This window comes from Trifolium pratense, linkage group LG7 (assembly GCF_020283565.1).
Source record: "Trifolium pratense cultivar HEN17-A07 linkage group LG7, ARS_RC_1.1, whole genome shotgun sequence".
NCBI lineage: Eukaryota > Viridiplantae > Streptophyta > Magnoliopsida > Fabales > Fabaceae > Trifolium > Trifolium pratense.
This window is the reverse complement of record NC_060065.1, coordinates 30,598,269-30,615,045: the sequence shown is the minus strand read 5'-3', so window position 1 is coordinate 30,615,045 and position 16,777 is coordinate 30,598,269. Positions and strand designations below refer to the sequence as shown.

Here is a 16,777-nt window from a genome sequence, read left to right as displayed (position 1 = left end):
ATAAATAATTGTGTTATACTGCCTTTGGAGGAGAAGAGGAGAAATATTCTTCGAGCCCTGCTAATAAGGTTGTCACACTTTTTACACCAATTCATTTGGATTAAGTAAAATCGAAACATAAATTTAACTCGTAAACTTAGAGTTTATTTCATATTAAAATAAATATACATATAATGAGTTAGGATTCGTTGACATCAGGTGTCAAACTTTACTTTAACACAAAATCTAATCCGTTGATTCTTTTTAATTCGAAGGTTTAAATTAAACCACTTTAAAAAATCACGTGACTATGTGTGCGCTCTATTTTCTTTTATCACCAAATTGCTAATTATATGTTTGCTCTCCACCTCTTCTAATCTGGCAACCTTGTCTCTGGGGTTGGGAATAGGCCAGGCCAGACCAGGCTTTGACAGGTCTGAGCCTGACCTACGATTTTTCTTCAGGCCTAAGCATGGCCTACGGCCTATCAAATGCAATTTTTTTGGCCTGGCCTAAGCCTTTTTAAAGCCTGACCTGACCTTGTAGCTTGTTTAAAAGCCTGTGTTACATAAATGTCTCTATATAGTTTTTTTTTTGAATCACTTTATATAGTCTTTTTAAATAGGTTAAACAGGCCTTAAAGCTTATTTCACATTTAATTTTTATAATTTCTACAACATTAAAAAAAACTAATAAAATGATTAGCACAAGAATTAAAAGCTAATAAAATAACAAATACGATTACGACAAAGTTAAGTATGCCATAATAAAATTATTATATAAATAATAATATTACATAAATAATAATTATTAAATATAAACAGGCCGGCCTATCAGGCTTTGTAGGCTTTTTTAAAAGTCTTAGCCTGACCTATTTATGTAAATAGGCTTTTTTCAAAGCCTGAGCCTAGCATTTTTAATAAACAGGTCAGGCCAAGTCAGGCTTAAACAGGCCAGGCCGAAGGCGCCTGTAGCCCGCCTGACCTATTCCCAACCCTAATTGTCTCGTTTCCGGTTTCCCTCTCTCCGGCAAACAACTATGGTCATTAATCACCACCCAAAAGAATATGGGTTTCAATTATAAAGTTTGATATTTTTAAGAAAGTGTAAAAAAAAAATTGATATTTCATAACAAAGCAATATATTAAAAGGAAGAAATTTGTGAAATAAAGTTCGTATCGAAGAATCAATTAAGGGTTTACATTTATCACTTAAATTGATCTACTACTAATGATATTGTATGCTGAATGCAGAGGGTGGAGAATAATTTGGTTGGGCTCTATTGAATGTCCATGTGGCCGAAAGTTTGATGACAATAGACAAACCAAAGAGATAAGAAGTTTTCTCTCCCGACCCCCCCCAATTCTTTTATACCCCCCGAAAATCCCATTTTGCCCCTTGCGGTATAATTTTTTTTTGCCAAGAGGTGGTTTTTGCGGTGGGTCTTGCGGTGAGTGTTGCGGTGAGACTTGTGGTGAGACTTGTGGTGATCCAAGATCATCATAATCAAAACACGCATTTAAAAATTGGTCGGCATCAAATTCATCTTGCACCACCAACGATTGTCCTAGACGTGTCCGTCCACGTGTATGCGACCCACCCGCCTCGGCATCATGTGTACCTTGCCCCGGAGTTGGTCCTTTGCGACGACCTCGTTTGGACGGATGATTTGCAGCAAGCTCTCTACGAGCGGAAGCATTTGCATTGATTGCCTTTCCATGCCTACCCCTAGGTAGATTTTCTTCCATATCTATACATCATACATAGATAAATAAATTCACAATCAATACAAACAATAAATCTATGATAAATTCACACTTATAATTCAATCGAACACATGATTCTTGCAACAATGGAAACATGCATTCATATTCACTCATACATTTTGACAAACACTTAGAGTACAATATAACTCAATTAGCTTCATATTCACATTTAACTCAATTAGCAACATTCATTCATGCTAGTATGTAACCAATCTAACAACTAACCAATAATCAACAATTCAAACAACATAATCAACAATTTAACTCAATAATCAGAGATTGAAATTTTGGAACTTTTATAGGGAAGAACAAAAAATGAATTTGAAATGTCATGGTGATGAGGAATGCATAGAATGACAAAAAAGGAAAGAAACTTACTTGATGAAATGTGATTTGAAGTTGGATGTTGAAGTTGGCCGCAAATGTGTGCAAGAAAGGAAGAGAGGAGTTTTGTGGTTTGTTTTTCAAAATAAAACGAACTTACTGAAATTGTTCATATGTAAGAGGACTTCGGTTAATATAAACCGCAGCAACCATACATTCGGTTCGCAGCTACCGAACGATTTCAACACCACGTTCGGTTCGCATTTACCGAAATATTTCAACATGTCAAACGACTTCGGTTTTTATAAACCGCAGTACCCCCAAGGGTAAAAACGGAAATTCAGGGGGTAGAAAAGAAATGAGGGGGGTCGGGAGAGAAAACTTCAAGAGATAAAGGCATAAGAAGAAATATCAGAACGATTTTCCAGAGGGATTTGGTGTGGAATGAATTAAGTGGCCTAATATAAACCTTTGGATTAAAAAGAATCAACAGATTAAATTTGGTGTCAAAGTAAAGTTTGACACGTGGTGTCAACGGATCCTAACTCATATATAATACATATTTTTATTTAGAGGTTAAAAACTACGCACCGTCAGTGTAAATTAATTTTACACTGACAACCAATAAGAATGAATCATTCTTCCACATCATATTAAGAAAGTGGAGTTTAGTGGGGTGATGTGGCGGAAAACATGGTTGGTATTCGTTGACAGTATAAAATTATTTTACACTATCAGTGCATATTCTTTTTTCTCTTTTATTTATTTAGTTTTGAACGTAATTTGAAATTGATAATTTTATTTTTAATTTAGAAATTTATGTGTTATGAATATTAATTAAAGAAAATATGACAAAATTAATATATTTTTATTAATTTTAAATTTAAAATAAATTTTAAATATTAGATAATTTACACTTAATTGATTTTCTTTCATTTTCATTAGTTAAATATGACTATAGTCATTTCAATGATAAATAACGCAACAACTATATGTCCATCAATATATTTCGTAAATAAATAATATTTTTCTAATTTTTTTCATGTATTAAATATGACTTTGTGAATCACGCATGTCATGTGAGATTGAATATTATTTATGATAAAAATATAAAGTGATAATATATTTAAACTTGTTTTATTTTAGATACAATAGAAAAATGTGTTAGAATGTCTTTTCTTCTTCAGCGATGCATTTAATTTTGATAAGTTTGAGAAAGAGAAGGAGATGAATGGATGCGGTCCATGGGGTGACCCATGATAAATGTAACCAGCTCAGACCCCTTCTCTAAGCGATCCCACCATTGTATCTCATCATCTTCTCTACTCTTCTTTTTAGTAGAATTTTTTCTTCTGTGGGAATCGAACCACGTACCTGAAGATAAAAACTCTACTAAAAAGAAGAATAGAGAAGATGATGAGATCAAATCTAATGTATTCTTGTTATAAACTCAATTGAGACTATTCTCTTTTATTCCCATACATTAGATTTGCTCAATTAACAACAATGTCACCTAATTCATTTTTCTTCATTTTTTTCCAAAACTTAATATAATATCCATATATTTCTCCTTAAAAAAATAATATACATACATTTCTAACTAAAATAAAATTCATCATAAAGTTATGCGAAATATAAAAGTATCTTTTATATTTAATAACTAAGGATATTTAAATAATTTTCTTATTTATTAGCGGGTATGGATATCCGCGAGCGTGGATACCATTAAATCTATATCCATATCTATTAAGTATCAAGTAATTAAAATATCTATTTATTTCATCCGTGAATATCCATTAAATTATCCGTCCCGTATTCATGATGAATTTTATCCGCGAATATTTACGGGTACAGATATTTTTGCCATCCCATAGTCTGCCCCATTGGAACATGAGGTTAACACACAAAGTAAATGAGTAAGTAATTTTTTCATCTATAAAACAAACGTCGCTTGAATTCCCCAAAGCTTGCTTTAAAAGACACTCACCGTACTCTCTCGTTTGACACCGAGAGACGCCTCACTGTGTGTTAACACCGCCACCGTGCTTCCCCTAACCACCACCTCCGATCATAATCACTTCAATGTCTTCCTCTCGTCACTGCACTCACTGCACCAGCACCTCATTCACTCGCGACGACGACACCGGCCAACTCTACTGCGACTCCTGCGGCGTCACTCAACCGTACGATCAATTCGAATCCAATCTCGGCGGTATAACCGGTCCACAAGGTACCTACATCCACATCGGAACCGCAGGTTCAGGTACACTTTACTCTTACAGAGACCGTAAATTACTTTCCGCACGTACTTCAATTAAACAATTCACTAATCGATTAGGTTTAGCTTCCAAAACTATTGAAATTGATTCCATGATTTCTAACATCACCGACGGTGAATTCGGTCAAGGTGACTGGTTTCAAGTTTTGATTGGTGCTTGTTGTTATGTTGTTATGCGAAAACACGAACGACCTTTTTCGATGGATGAAATTGCTAATGCTGTTAATTGTGATGTTTATGAGCTTGGGAGAATGATTATTAGGGTTGTTGATTTTTTGGATTTGAGAGGGAGTGATTTTCCAGAGTTTGATATTGTTCATATGTTGAAAAGGAGTATTGATAGTTGTAATTGTTTTGAGAAGGTTGATAGGAGTTTGGTTGATAGAATGAAGAAACAGGGGATTTTTTTGTTACAGTGTGCGGTGAAATTGTTTTTGAGTACTGGTCGTAGGCCGCTTCCTTTGGTTGTTGCAGTTTTGGTTTTGGTCGCGGAGATTAATCAAGTCGATGTTAGGTTGGAGGTTTTGGCTAAGGAGGTTCATGCTATTGTTTCTACTTGTAGAACTAGGTATAAGGAGCTTCTTGAGACGCTTGTGAAAGTTGCTAAAGTGTTGCCTTGGGGAAAAGATATTACGAAGAAAAATATTGTTAAGAATGTTCCTTTTGTGATGCAGTATATGGAGAAGAAGTCTATGTCAAATCCTGTTGAGAAGAGTACGAGTGTTGATCGGACTGGGTTAGATTTGGGGGATGTGGTTACTGAGTGTTTAACACAAGAGGAGGAATATGAGTATGGGGTTGATGGATTAGTTCTGCGAAAAGATTCTCAGTATTTTTCATCGCAAAGTAATGCTGATACAGAAGGTATTAGGGATGTTGAGGCGTTACAGATTTCACCTGAATGTTTATCCCTGATGTATGAGAATTTTTTAAATGACAATCGTAGTGCTATGTCTTCAAGGAGTGCAAATGTTCAGAAACGGAGAAGGGTGGAATTTGATTTTCAAGAGTGTAGCGAGTGGTGGAATGGAGAATCAGAAATGAGCAAACAGCTTATACTGAAACAGTTACTTGCGAAAGATATTGGGGTGGAAACCATGCCACCGTCATTTATCAATGGTCAATTGAAATGTAAAATTAGGCGAGAGAAGATCAATGCTGCAAAGAAGCGAATAAAAAGAATCACTCATCCATTACAAGCTGATCTAGATGATACTGTAAATATTGGTATTTTAGATAGCACTGGCCCTGAGAAAAGGAAGAAGAGAAGAGGAATGGTAGTTGATGGTATTGATTGGGAAGACTTGATTATTGAGACACTTATTCTTCACCAAGTAAAGGAGGAGGAAATTGAGAAGGGTCATTACAATACCTTACTAGGCCTATATGTGTTTAACTCTGGCATTGTATAAAGAGTCTTTTAGGATATAAAGATATTATATGAGAAGTTTCAGATTTATTGGCATTTTAATTATCTTTTAAATATTGATATTTTCTGACTGACAACAATCTTATGATAGGGCAGATATTTTCATACTTCAAATTTTGTACTAAAACTTTTTGTATATTCATTGTTAATGCAAACTTTTTGTACTAAAATTTTGGGAGTACATTATTTTGCTTTTCAAAAATTTAAGCACCTCCTTTCCAAATTTTTTTTAAGCACCTTAATGTGTACTTGTTATCTGGTTCTAAGCTGAGTAGCAAACCAGTCCATCACCAGGGTACCATTTTTATTAACCATTGGATAAATTAATAAAGAAAATGAACGGGCTATATTGTTTACCTTTACCTAATAATGTAAGTTGTTTCACATTCAAAATTGCATAGCAGATCTCATTGAAGTACCACTACCCTGTTAGTAGGCTTCCTATTAAACACGTGTATGCTAGGTGCAGGCAGGTCCAATAGAAATGTCCCAGCCGGATTTAAATTGCATGTCTTTAATAAATAAGGAAGGGAAAAAGGCTGCTCGATTGTTTTCAGTTTATGGTGGTTGGGAGAGACTAGGCTCCCTAATCTTTGTTATTTTTATGTATTTCCATTGTAAAATAGTAACTCTGTAAGAAATCTGTCTCCAGAGTTTGATCAATAAACCCTCAAGTATTATTCCATTAAATTAAGATGCAGACAAGTTTTGTCATACACTCCCCATCTTTGTTGTTGATCACTCTAAAAAGGATCAGCTCCATGCAGGTTTGAGATGCCATCAAACCGATTTGTCAAGGAACAAGGATAATGTGGCAGAAGCACTTTCGACAAAGTACTGGGTAAGGTTTGTCTTTTACAATAAGCTTTCGGCAATTTTAGTTTTTCTCCATACTTAAATGGGATTAAGCTGTGAGTTCTTGAAGCTTACACTGGGTGATTTTTGTTCTAGGTTTTGCTTTATTTTTTTCTAGTAATTATAATCTGCTTAAATTTGTGTTTCAATTATGTGTTAGAACCTAAATTTCGGGCTATATAGGTAACTAGGTCTAGAAATAACTGTGACATCCTCTTTTTATCGGTAAATCAAATTACTCTGTAGAAAGCAAATGAAGCTCTAAATTTGAATTGTGATTTATCGGCCTTTAGTAGAAACTGTTTTACCCTATTGGATTTGCAAGACTTATTTGAATATTTCTCTGTTTATAATCTAAATTGATTAATTTGACCGACTGAGGTCAAAGCATGTTAAAGATTTAGGTGCTTTTGTGAAGCGTGGTACATCGTTAGAAATTAGAAACATGGATCACTGTTTTCAGAACCATCAGGTTTTTATTTGTGTGCTTGACACTTAGGAAAAAAGTGTTTGTGTTTAAAAAAACAAATGTTCATGATTGAATTTTTGAACTGGTTCATCGGCAAATATTTGTTAAGATAGTGATAGCATTAATTTATGAGCTTACAGCCTGAGCCAGCTAAGCCCAATACTAAGATCCTGGCATTGTATGTATGGGAGTTAGTGAAGATATGGGAGTTAACTTGAAGAGAAAGAGGAACCTGTGCAAAAAGGGGGAAGAGTTTATTACTTTGGAATTTTCCTTTGAGCTGTTGTTATAGCTGGGTTTGCAGAGATCCTCCAGTGTTCTTAGTTTACTGGTATTTTTCTTCAAACACTAATATAAACACAACACAGGTATTTTAGAATCACTGATAGGAGTTCCTATGAGATAGTTTATATTTGACTGTGTAATAAGGTGAAGTTTTGGGTATAAGTCACAGTCGATCACTTTACTACTGCTGTGCAGACACAAATGATTGAAATATATATCTTGCATGAAATATATACTGTATCTTGATTGAAATATTATTATTAGTTTGTTTATTTTTATTTTATTTGCATCCATTTAAGTTATTTTTAATAAGATATCTCCTTTTGCCACTACGCGTTGTTTCCTGTTTTACTCTTCCGGTGACAAAGGTAAATCTCTAACAACAAAAAAAACAAGTATTATTTATTGTAATTAATTTGTTGTACAAAAACTCTTATTAAACAAAATAAATTTGGACTAAAGAAGAGATTGACGAATGTACATTCGTCTCTCTTTCGAATAATCGAGGGTTAGCATAGATTTCTCGAATAGTTATGCGTAGCTTTCTCTAATGGTTATTCGTCTTCCACAAACAATTCTCAACAACAATTTTGGATTTAAAAATGAGATTGACAAATGTACATTCGTTTGTCTCCTGAATAATTGATGGATTAGCGCTCGCTTTGTCCGGCGATCATTCGTCTTCCAAATGAGGTCCATGACCTTAGTTGTTGCCCTTAAACCAGCAAAAACCCTAGAGCCATCCTTGTGGGGGGTTGGGTAGAAAAAAATTTATAATTTGCATTGGTTTGGCTAAAATCACATCAAGTTTTATATCACAGAAAAAGAGATTATATTGTATAATTTGCATTGGTTTGGCTAAAATCACAGAAATACAATAGGAAAAAGGAGTAAAATGGTATAATGAAAGTAGCTACATATATCATGCAGACAAAGGTGGAATGCTCTGCTCATGCCTAAAGAAATTGCTAGGATCAATTTCATTTTTTACCTGTGCCAATCTTTCAAAATTAGACTTGAAATATTTCATGCCCCAAGATTTTGCTTCTTCATAACTTGTATTTTCTCTATTCACTCCTATATCAAGGTCCCTATAATTCATATATGCAAGTCTTGGACACATTGAAACATAAGGTGTCATGTATGCATATAACTTTCTTATCCAATCCATATGCTTTGGTGTTTCTTCATTTGAATCCCAATCTACCAAATATTGGATACCATAAATGATTCCGTTCCTATGTGGAAATGGAGTTTCTGATTCTGAAATCTCACTCATTCTTCCTCCATATGGTGACATAATCAAAGTTGGATTCTTCTCTTCAAGTAACATGTTCCATAACCCTTCCAAACCTGACATAGGAATTGGTTTTGTTACATAGTCTGATTTAGCTTTGAAACTTGTAGATGTTTTGTTTCTTTGAAGTAACACCTTCAATGAACCATTGATGGAATAACCAGCAAAATAAAGAACAGATTGAATCCAACTCATCTCAGTGCAGTTATCATGTTGCAAATTCAGTTCTGCAAAATTGTTTTCCATCAAAGGAACCAAGTTTTCTTGTTTCCCAAGATATAGTCCTGTGAAAGAAACAGCTACAGTTTTTCCACCATCAGAAGATGATTTAGCATCAAGTCCCATAACTGAGTGAAGAAAAAGTTCATTAGGAAGCTTATTAGCTATAATTTGCCATTTCATGAAAAGGGTAGTAGCATTTTGTTCCAAACTCTTTGGAATATTGAAAACTGTTACTACTGAAGGAACATTTACAAGCTTAACTTTCCATGCAGTAATCACTCCAAAGCTTGAACCTCCACCTCCTCTAATAGCCCAAAATAGATTCTCACCCATCATTTTTCTATTCAGTATCTTTCCATTAACATCTACTATTTGAGCATCAATTACATTATCAGATGCAAGACCATATTTTCGAAATATGGTACCAAATCCACCTCCACTGAAGTGACCTCCTATACCAACAGTAGGACAACTACCAGCTGGAAAACCATGAACATTACTTTTATTTGCAATTGCATAGTAAAGTTCTCCAAGAGTAGCACCTGATTGAATCCATGCATTTTCTTCTTTGATGTCAATAGTTATTGACCTAAGGTTTGTGAGATCAATGATTAGGAATGGAACATTAGAGACATAAGAAAGACCCTCATAGTCATGTCCACCACTTCTAACTCTTATTTGTAGGCCTTGTTTTTTTGAACAAATTATTGTTGTTTGGATTTGGAATAGCTCATTTGGAGTAACAATAAGGTTTGGTTTTGGAACTGAACTGTTTAAGAATCTGTGGTTTCTTTGGGAAAATTGTAAAAGAGGTGTATAAGATGAACTATTCTGAGTATGTATTACTTTTGAAGTTGAAGTTGAATTTTTTAACGCTAATGAAAAACATTGAAGGAAACTACTGTCAATGTCAAAAGAAATACATGTTTGAGGGAAAATTGAGATGAAAATGATGATTGATAGGAGTGCTAATTTTGTGCATGTAAATTTCATGTTTTATTTGGCTCACTATATTTTTCTCTCAGAAAAACTCTCTAAGGCTCTCAGCTTGTTGTTGTTCGTTATCTCCTCTATTTATAGAAGAAGCTGAACCATAACGATTAAATTCTTGGTTCCATACTTCAAACATTGCTGCACAATATTCAATCTTTCCACGGCAAGTTATGATATATATAATATAGGCACATAGGTGGTGGAATTTTTTTTTACCATTTTGAATTTAATGCATTCGCTTGACTAGACTCGGTTTGAATCCTCTCCAGCCACTGGATAGTCCTACGCAAATATCTGTCATTGATTTTAATTTACTGTAGCAGTCAACTTATATCAGCGCAATACAAACTAGACGAGGGGAAAATCAACCATAGGAAATTACAATGTTGGGAGATTGCATATGCTATTTTTAGCTTTGGATGTATCACTGCCTTAGCAACCACAGCTGCAAAATTAGCATAATAGTTGTCAATTTGTCACTTTTTATTGAACCAAAGAGACTTATACTCAAAATTTATAAGAAAGATCATAATCTAAATTAGTGTTACCTTGAGAGTAGTTATGTGCACCACTTTGGAATCCACCATCTTATTAAGCTTTAGTAATATTTGCTTACATGATGGCACAGTTGGACTTTATATGCCATAGCATATAAAGTCGGCAATTAAGGACAACCATAATAATAAAAAAACAACACTTATCTTCAAATTTGGGGTTAAGGATTCCATAACAAGGACCACAAGCTTGGAAGAGTCGAGACAAGATTTCTATTGAGTTGAATTGATCAAATTTCATCATCATATTCAATTAAATTTTATTGATTTGTACATAAATTTTAGCTCAAATAATAAAAAATATAAAAATTGTAATGTCAGACACTATGATCGGATTTCGAATCTCAACTTCTTCAGTTATGTATAAATTTTGAATAGCTATTATTATTTCGTTTATCTACCAATTTTTTTTTATTGTTTTGGGATGAGTAAAATTACGTCTTGGATAAATTATAATTTTGGTGAGCAGGTTGATTTTGGATAATCGGGTCCATAAAAAGTGATTTTTTAAAAATCTAATTAAATTAAAATTTTAGCATTTGAATTAAATTTAAAATCTTTTAAATCAATGTATACAAATTTTAAACTAAATTTAAAAAATAAAAAATCATTTAATTTAAAGAGGTTGAGTTTATTGATTCATAGTTTTAAACAATATTTTTTCTTAAGAAAACTATAAACTTGTTATTCAACCAAACTATTTCAGGTTTGAATATGTTAATTCAGGTTGAAACGAATTTGAACGGAATTAATAATATGTAAAAAAAATAATATGTAATATTTTTTTTAACAGCTAAAAAGGAATATATTAACCAAAATAAAGGGAGAAAAACAAACAGCACCCTGCCACCAGAAAAAAACAAAAAACAAGGCACCAGGGTCCAGGCAACAAAACTATCAATAAAACACATGTTTTTCATTTTGAATTGCTAGTGGATTAATTAATGTCATTTATTTGTCAAAACAAAAAATTAATGTCATTTATCCAAGTAGTGGTCTATGTTCCTATGAGGATTATGAAGCATTGGAAGCAGGCTATCATATTAGTCAAAACAAGTTTTAAAGTTTGATTGGAGCTTCTATTAATAATGTGAATGTGAAGTTGAGTTAGTCTACATGCATCCTCTTAGAATTAAGTTGAATTTTATAGAATTAATTTGTAAAATAATGGCGATCTATGTTTATAAATTCACGATCTTAACTCATTTAATATTTCTTAAAACTCTCTAATTCCCAAAAATGAAGCTTGACTCGAGTGACCTGATAGTGGAAATCTTATTGCAAATAGTTCAACAAATCTTTGATATACTGTGATGTCATAAAATTTTGAGTTGGATATAATTCAATTTTACAAAATTGACTTATAATGTGAGATATAAATTCATGTTAAGATGTTAACTTGTAATGTGAGATTTTTAACATCTAATATCCACCTAAACAATAAATCTAGATATCAGAAAAATCAAACTTTTTTCTTGTCAATTCCCTTATCCTTAGGAAAAAGAGATCATGATAGTTTAGAGTTTGATCATAGATAAACTAGACATTTTTTAAAGTTCATTGAGCATTATAATGAATTAATTATTCGTCTAATCCTAGAAACTAATATATTTACATGGATGGAACTAAGGCCCAACAAGTCTGAGAAGCCATGCGTGAAACATATGGAGGAAACATGCTGAATTTTTTGATGCTTTCTCTCCCGACTCCCGTGATTCTTTTATACCTCAAATATTCCAATTTTGCCCTTGCAGGAAAATCCGGTTCGCAGAAACCGAATTTTTTATAGTGCAAATTAAGAGTAAATTTTGGTTTTTAGAAATCGAAATTTATTTTCAAGGCAAAAAAAAAAACTTCGGTTTCTACAAACCGAAGTTTTTTCAAGTATAAAATTGGAAATTTAGGGGCATAAAAAAAAACACGGGGTCGGGAGAGAAAACATCGAATTTTTTAGGCCATGCGTTGTTTTGACCAATAGATCAACTTCATCTATAAATAATATCTCATTGTACATTTCATTAATATTTGACACAACCAACAAGCCTCTTTTCAAAATTTTAACCTTTATCATTATGATTTATTTTCTACTTAAGCAATTTGTAGTTTAGTAACTTACAAAAACATCAAGCACGTACCTAAGACTATTTGGAGGAGTCAAGAAACCCACAACTAACTAACAACGTTTATTTTTCAGTGTAATCATTTGAAGTGCAAAAAAAATTACCGTCGAGAACTATCGGCCAATCACTCACCTAACTTTTAAGTTGGACAACACTAACATATTTCAAAAGGATGATTTTTAAATGTGTAAAAATTAACTTATTGTGTATACAATTTTTTTTTCCCAAAAATTTGTTTTTGGGAGTAAATATACAAGATAAAATCTATCTACTACTAATAATATTAGGATTTTATTTTGTCAAGTAGCATAATGGCTAGAAATTCCACGCGGATAAATTGAGTGTCCGAAGTTCAAACATCAACTTCTGTGTTAACGCTATGTCTCTATCAACTGAGCATAAAATTAGAAGGTGTAGTGTGAATTAAGTCTAGTGATTGTGGTGTTAATGCCGTGTAAGTGCTATTTGTATAGCGTCCTTTAAGATCATACTAATTAGTGCTTCTAAAAAAATATGCATTAAAAATAACACTTTTTATATTTTATATATTGATTATATAAGTTTTAATGTAATTTTATTATATTGAGTATCTTTAATTAGTGTTTCGAAGAGATCAATAGTCCATTTTCAATAGTCCATTTTCAATAGATGTGATAGAAAGTGGAGTGATAAAGAGATCAATAGTCCATTTTCACCCTTAACAAAAATTAACAATATACTAATTAATTAGTAATTAGTAACATCGACTGCGTAAAAATAATAAATTAGTATATATAAACCTTACTCCATTAGTACTAGACAATTCTTAAATAGAATTCCACTAAAGAAAATAATATATGAGAAAGAAGAAAAAGAAAACATCTTCCCTCCAAAAATAGATAGAAAGCAAATCTTGATCTCAAAAACACCTTGGAAAAAAGGGTTAAAAAGTTAAGAATATGAGAAGAAAAGTTTTTCAAAAGTTAAAACTTCAATGTTCTTAAGTTTCGTCAAACCCAAATAACCATTAAAATAGTTTATTTTCTTTTGTCAAAAAAATAAAATAAAAATGAATTCTAAATATTTTTTAAACAATATTTTGACAGGATTTTTCGACAGATATTAGAAAATTATTGTAGTACTGAATGGCAATAAAATAATACTTCTTTCTATAAAAAAAAAAGTAGTTCATCATAAATGACAAAAGTTATTTTTTTCTGACAATAAAGGACAACAGTTTATAAACAAATAAATAGCGAGTTAAAATAATAAATAATTAGTTGATCCAAACAACAAAGGACAAAAGTTTATAAATAAATAAATAGTTAGTTGATCCAAACAATATAATATTATTTACTTATCCTAAACTATTATATACTATAAGCTCCCAAAATGATAAAAGACAACTTCATAGAAAAACAAAAAAGACAAAACACAACATGATTATATTATTTGTCAAAAGTCCACAACTTGCAAAAACGTCAAAATTATTAAATTAGATGTTATTATTGAAGTTTAAACACCGACTCTCTCATTTATATGTGAGTTTATAATAACTTTGTCATTTCATTTAACTAAAAAAAAATCATTTGTGAAAATAAAGTTAAATATTATTAAACATAGCTAAATACTCGGACTCAAATATATGATAAACTCTTTTAAAACAAAATGTTCTAGAAAATCTAAATTTAACTCTTAAAAGAACAATTTAATACCAAAATTAACATATCTCATTCTCATATCATAGGTGTCTTTTCAAAACCAAATTTATTTTGCGGCCGAAATATGAAAGAGTACATTGTTAGACGCGTTTGTTGAAGTTTCAAAGCAAATTTACAAACAAGTAAACCAACACGTCTCATATAGATAAAGTAACACATTATAAAACCACACAAATCTTCCACCATTTTTCCTCACACTTTCAAAACCATGGCTAAATCATATTTTTCTATACCTTTTTTTCTTCTAAGTGTTATTTTCTCTTCATCTTTTGCAGCACAAACACCAACACAATCTTTGTACACATCTTTCCTTCAATGTCTCACACAAAACAACACAGATTCAACAATCTCAAACATTGTTTTCTCCCAAACAAATTCTTCATTTTCTACTGTCCTTCAAGATTACATTAGAAACGCACGTTTCAACACAACCTCAACTTCAAAACCATTAATCATAGTAACTCCAAAAAACCCTTCACATGTTCAATCAACTGTTATTTGTGCCAAAAATGTTAACATTCAAATCAAAATTAGAAGTGGTGGACATGATTATGAAGGAATTTCTTATGTTAATAAATCACCCTTTATCATTCTTGATATGTTCAATCTAAGAACAATCAATGTTGATATTGAAAATGAAGTTGCTTATATTCAAGCTGGTTCAACACTTGGTGAAGTTTATTATAGAATTTATGAAAAGAGTAAAGTTCATGGCTTTCCAGCTGGTGTTTGTCCAACTGTTGGTGTTGGTGGTCACCTAAGTGGTGGAGGGTACGGTACAATGTTGCGAAAATATGGTCTTTCTGTTGATAATGTTATTGATGCCGAAATTGTTGATGTTAAAGGTAGGCTTTTGAATAGGAAATCAATGGGAGAAGATCTTTTTTGGGCTATACGAGGCGGTGGTGGTGCTAGTTTTGGTGTTGTTTTGTCTTATACTATTAAATTAGTAGCGGTTCCTGAAACCGTTACTGTTTTTCGTATTGAGAAAACTTTGGATCAGAATGCTACCGATCTTGTTGTTCAATGGCAACAAGTTGCGCCGACAACTGATGATAGGCTTTTTATGAGACTACTTTTGCAGCCTATAACTTCTAAAGTTGTCAAAGGAACAAAAACCGTTAGAGCTTCTGTTGTTGCTTTGTTCCTTGGCGGGGCTGAGGAAGTGGTAGGGATTTTGGAGAAAGAATTTCCACTTTTGGGATTGAAGAAAGCAGATTGTATTGAATTGAGTTGGATTAATTCCGTTCTTTGGTATAATGATGCTGATGCTTTTAACAATGGCGCGAAACCGGAGAGTCTTTTAGATAGGAATCTTAATTCGGCAAGTTTCGGTAAGAGAAAATCCGATTATGTTCAGAAACCTATTTCAAGAGATGGTTTGGAATTGATATGGAAGAAGATGATTCAATTAGGAAAAGTTGGATTTGTTTTTAATCCTTATGGTGGAAAAATGAATGAGATTCCGGCCGATGCAACGCCTTTTCCTCACCGTGCCGGGAATTTGTTCAAAATTCAATTTTCAGTGAATTGGGATGATCCATCAGCTAATGCAACAACAAATTATTTGAATCAAGCTAAGACACTTTATAGTTTCATGACACCTTATGTGTCAAACAATCCAAGAAGTGCTTATTTAAATTACAGGGACCTTGATATTGGAATTAATAGTTTTGGTAAGAATAGTTACCAAGAAGGTCAAGTTTATGCTACTAAGTATTTTAATAATAATTTTGATAGGTTGGTTAAGATTAAGACTGTTGTTGATCCTAAAAACTTTTTTAGGAATGAACAAAGTATTCCTGTTCATCCTTAAAAAACATATTTAAGAATCAACTAATGTGTAAAGCATATTTTACTTAGAATTATGTTATTTATTTACTATTTTGTTCCTAGATAAATGATTGGCTAATTTTTTATTTTTTTTTGGTGAATCATGATTGGCTAATTTTATTAGGTCTTTTAAGTTTTGTTTTTAATTTGATTTTGTCATTACAGCATTGGATCTGAGAATATCAAATAAATAAGTGCAATTCTTTACTTTTTTATTTGTTTTTCTCTTTTTCTTTTTGGTTTTTTTTTATCTTTTTAATTTACAGTGTAGTTGAGGATTGAACTTACGACTTTTAGCATACTATTTGAACCATTTACATTTAGATGATATCATAATTAAGATGATTTGTCTATTTTAGTTTAATAATTCGACTTTTCATATTTAAATTTGTGTCTGAAAATTTGTATTCAAATGGCTTGTGTTTAGAAATTGTTTTAGCTTAATGAGCTATTTCAAAATTTAAATTTGACTATGAAAATGAAAATGCAATAATGTTAAACATATATTTATTTTTTGATTAGGTAGCTAGCTTAGTGACTAGAAATTTCACTCTTAGAATGGATAAGTGAAATGTTCAGTATTCAAATTCCGACACTTGTATATAAAATGCAATGTGCCTTATTTAATTCTCACACTTTGAATTAATCACTAAGAACTTTTGAATCTAAAAAG

General features: G+C 32.1%; 3 protein-coding genes across 7 annotated transcripts; 2 read left to right on the top strand and 1 right to left on the bottom strand.

Moving 5' to 3' along the window:
• Positions 1–3,992: 3,992 nt before the first annotated feature.
• LOC123897232 (plant-specific TFIIB-related protein PTF2) lies at positions 3,993–5,818 on the top strand. Its single transcript, XM_045947785.1, has one exon. It carries the CDS (start codon positions 4,152–4,154, stop codon positions 5,757–5,759), a length of 1,608 nt encoding a protein of 535 aa, XP_045803741.1. The 5' UTR covers positions 3,993–4,151; the 3' UTR covers positions 5,760–5,818.
• Positions 5,819–8,263: 2,445 nt separating this feature from the next.
• LOC123897230 (berberine bridge enzyme-like 18) lies at positions 8,264–10,592 on the bottom strand. Of its 5 annotated transcripts, none has more exons than XM_045947781.1 (3): positions 10,446–10,592; positions 10,267–10,342; positions 8,264–10,191 (listed from the first exon to the last, which is right to left on the bottom strand). In XM_045947781.1, exon 3 carries the CDS (start codon positions 9,895–9,897, stop codon positions 8,308–8,310), a length of 1,590 nt encoding a protein of 529 aa, XP_045803737.1. In that variant the 5' UTR covers positions 9,898–10,191; positions 10,267–10,342; positions 10,446–10,592; the 3' UTR covers positions 8,264–8,307. The 5 variants fall into 5 exon arrangements, with proteins under 5 accessions (XP_045803737.1, XP_045803739.1, XP_045803738.1 ...); XM_045947783.1 differs by having other exon boundaries at positions 8,264–10,179; XM_045947782.1 differs by having other exon boundaries at positions 10,280–10,342.
• Positions 10,593–14,281: 3,689 nt separating this feature from the next.
• On the top strand, positions 14,282–16,172 carry LOC123897213 (berberine bridge enzyme-like 21). Its single transcript, XM_045947756.1, has one exon. It carries the CDS (start codon positions 14,480–14,482, stop codon positions 16,085–16,087), a length of 1,608 nt encoding a protein of 535 aa, XP_045803712.1. The 5' UTR covers positions 14,282–14,479; the 3' UTR covers positions 16,088–16,172.
• The last annotated feature ends 605 nt before the right edge of the window (positions 16,173–16,777 follow it).

Bases quoted from the DNA above. Each gene is read 5' to 3' on its own strand.
- LOC123897213 (XM_045947756.1), top strand. From the start codon at position 14,480: ATGGCTAAATCATATTTTTCTATACCTTTTTTTCTTCTAAGTGTTATT.
- LOC123897230 (XM_045947780.1), bottom strand. From the start codon at position 9,897: ATGAAATTTACATGCACAAAATTAGCACTCCTATCAATCATCATTTTC.
- LOC123897232 (XM_045947785.1), top strand. From the start codon at position 4,152: ATGTCTTCCTCTCGTCACTGCACTCACTGCACCAGCACCTCATTCACT.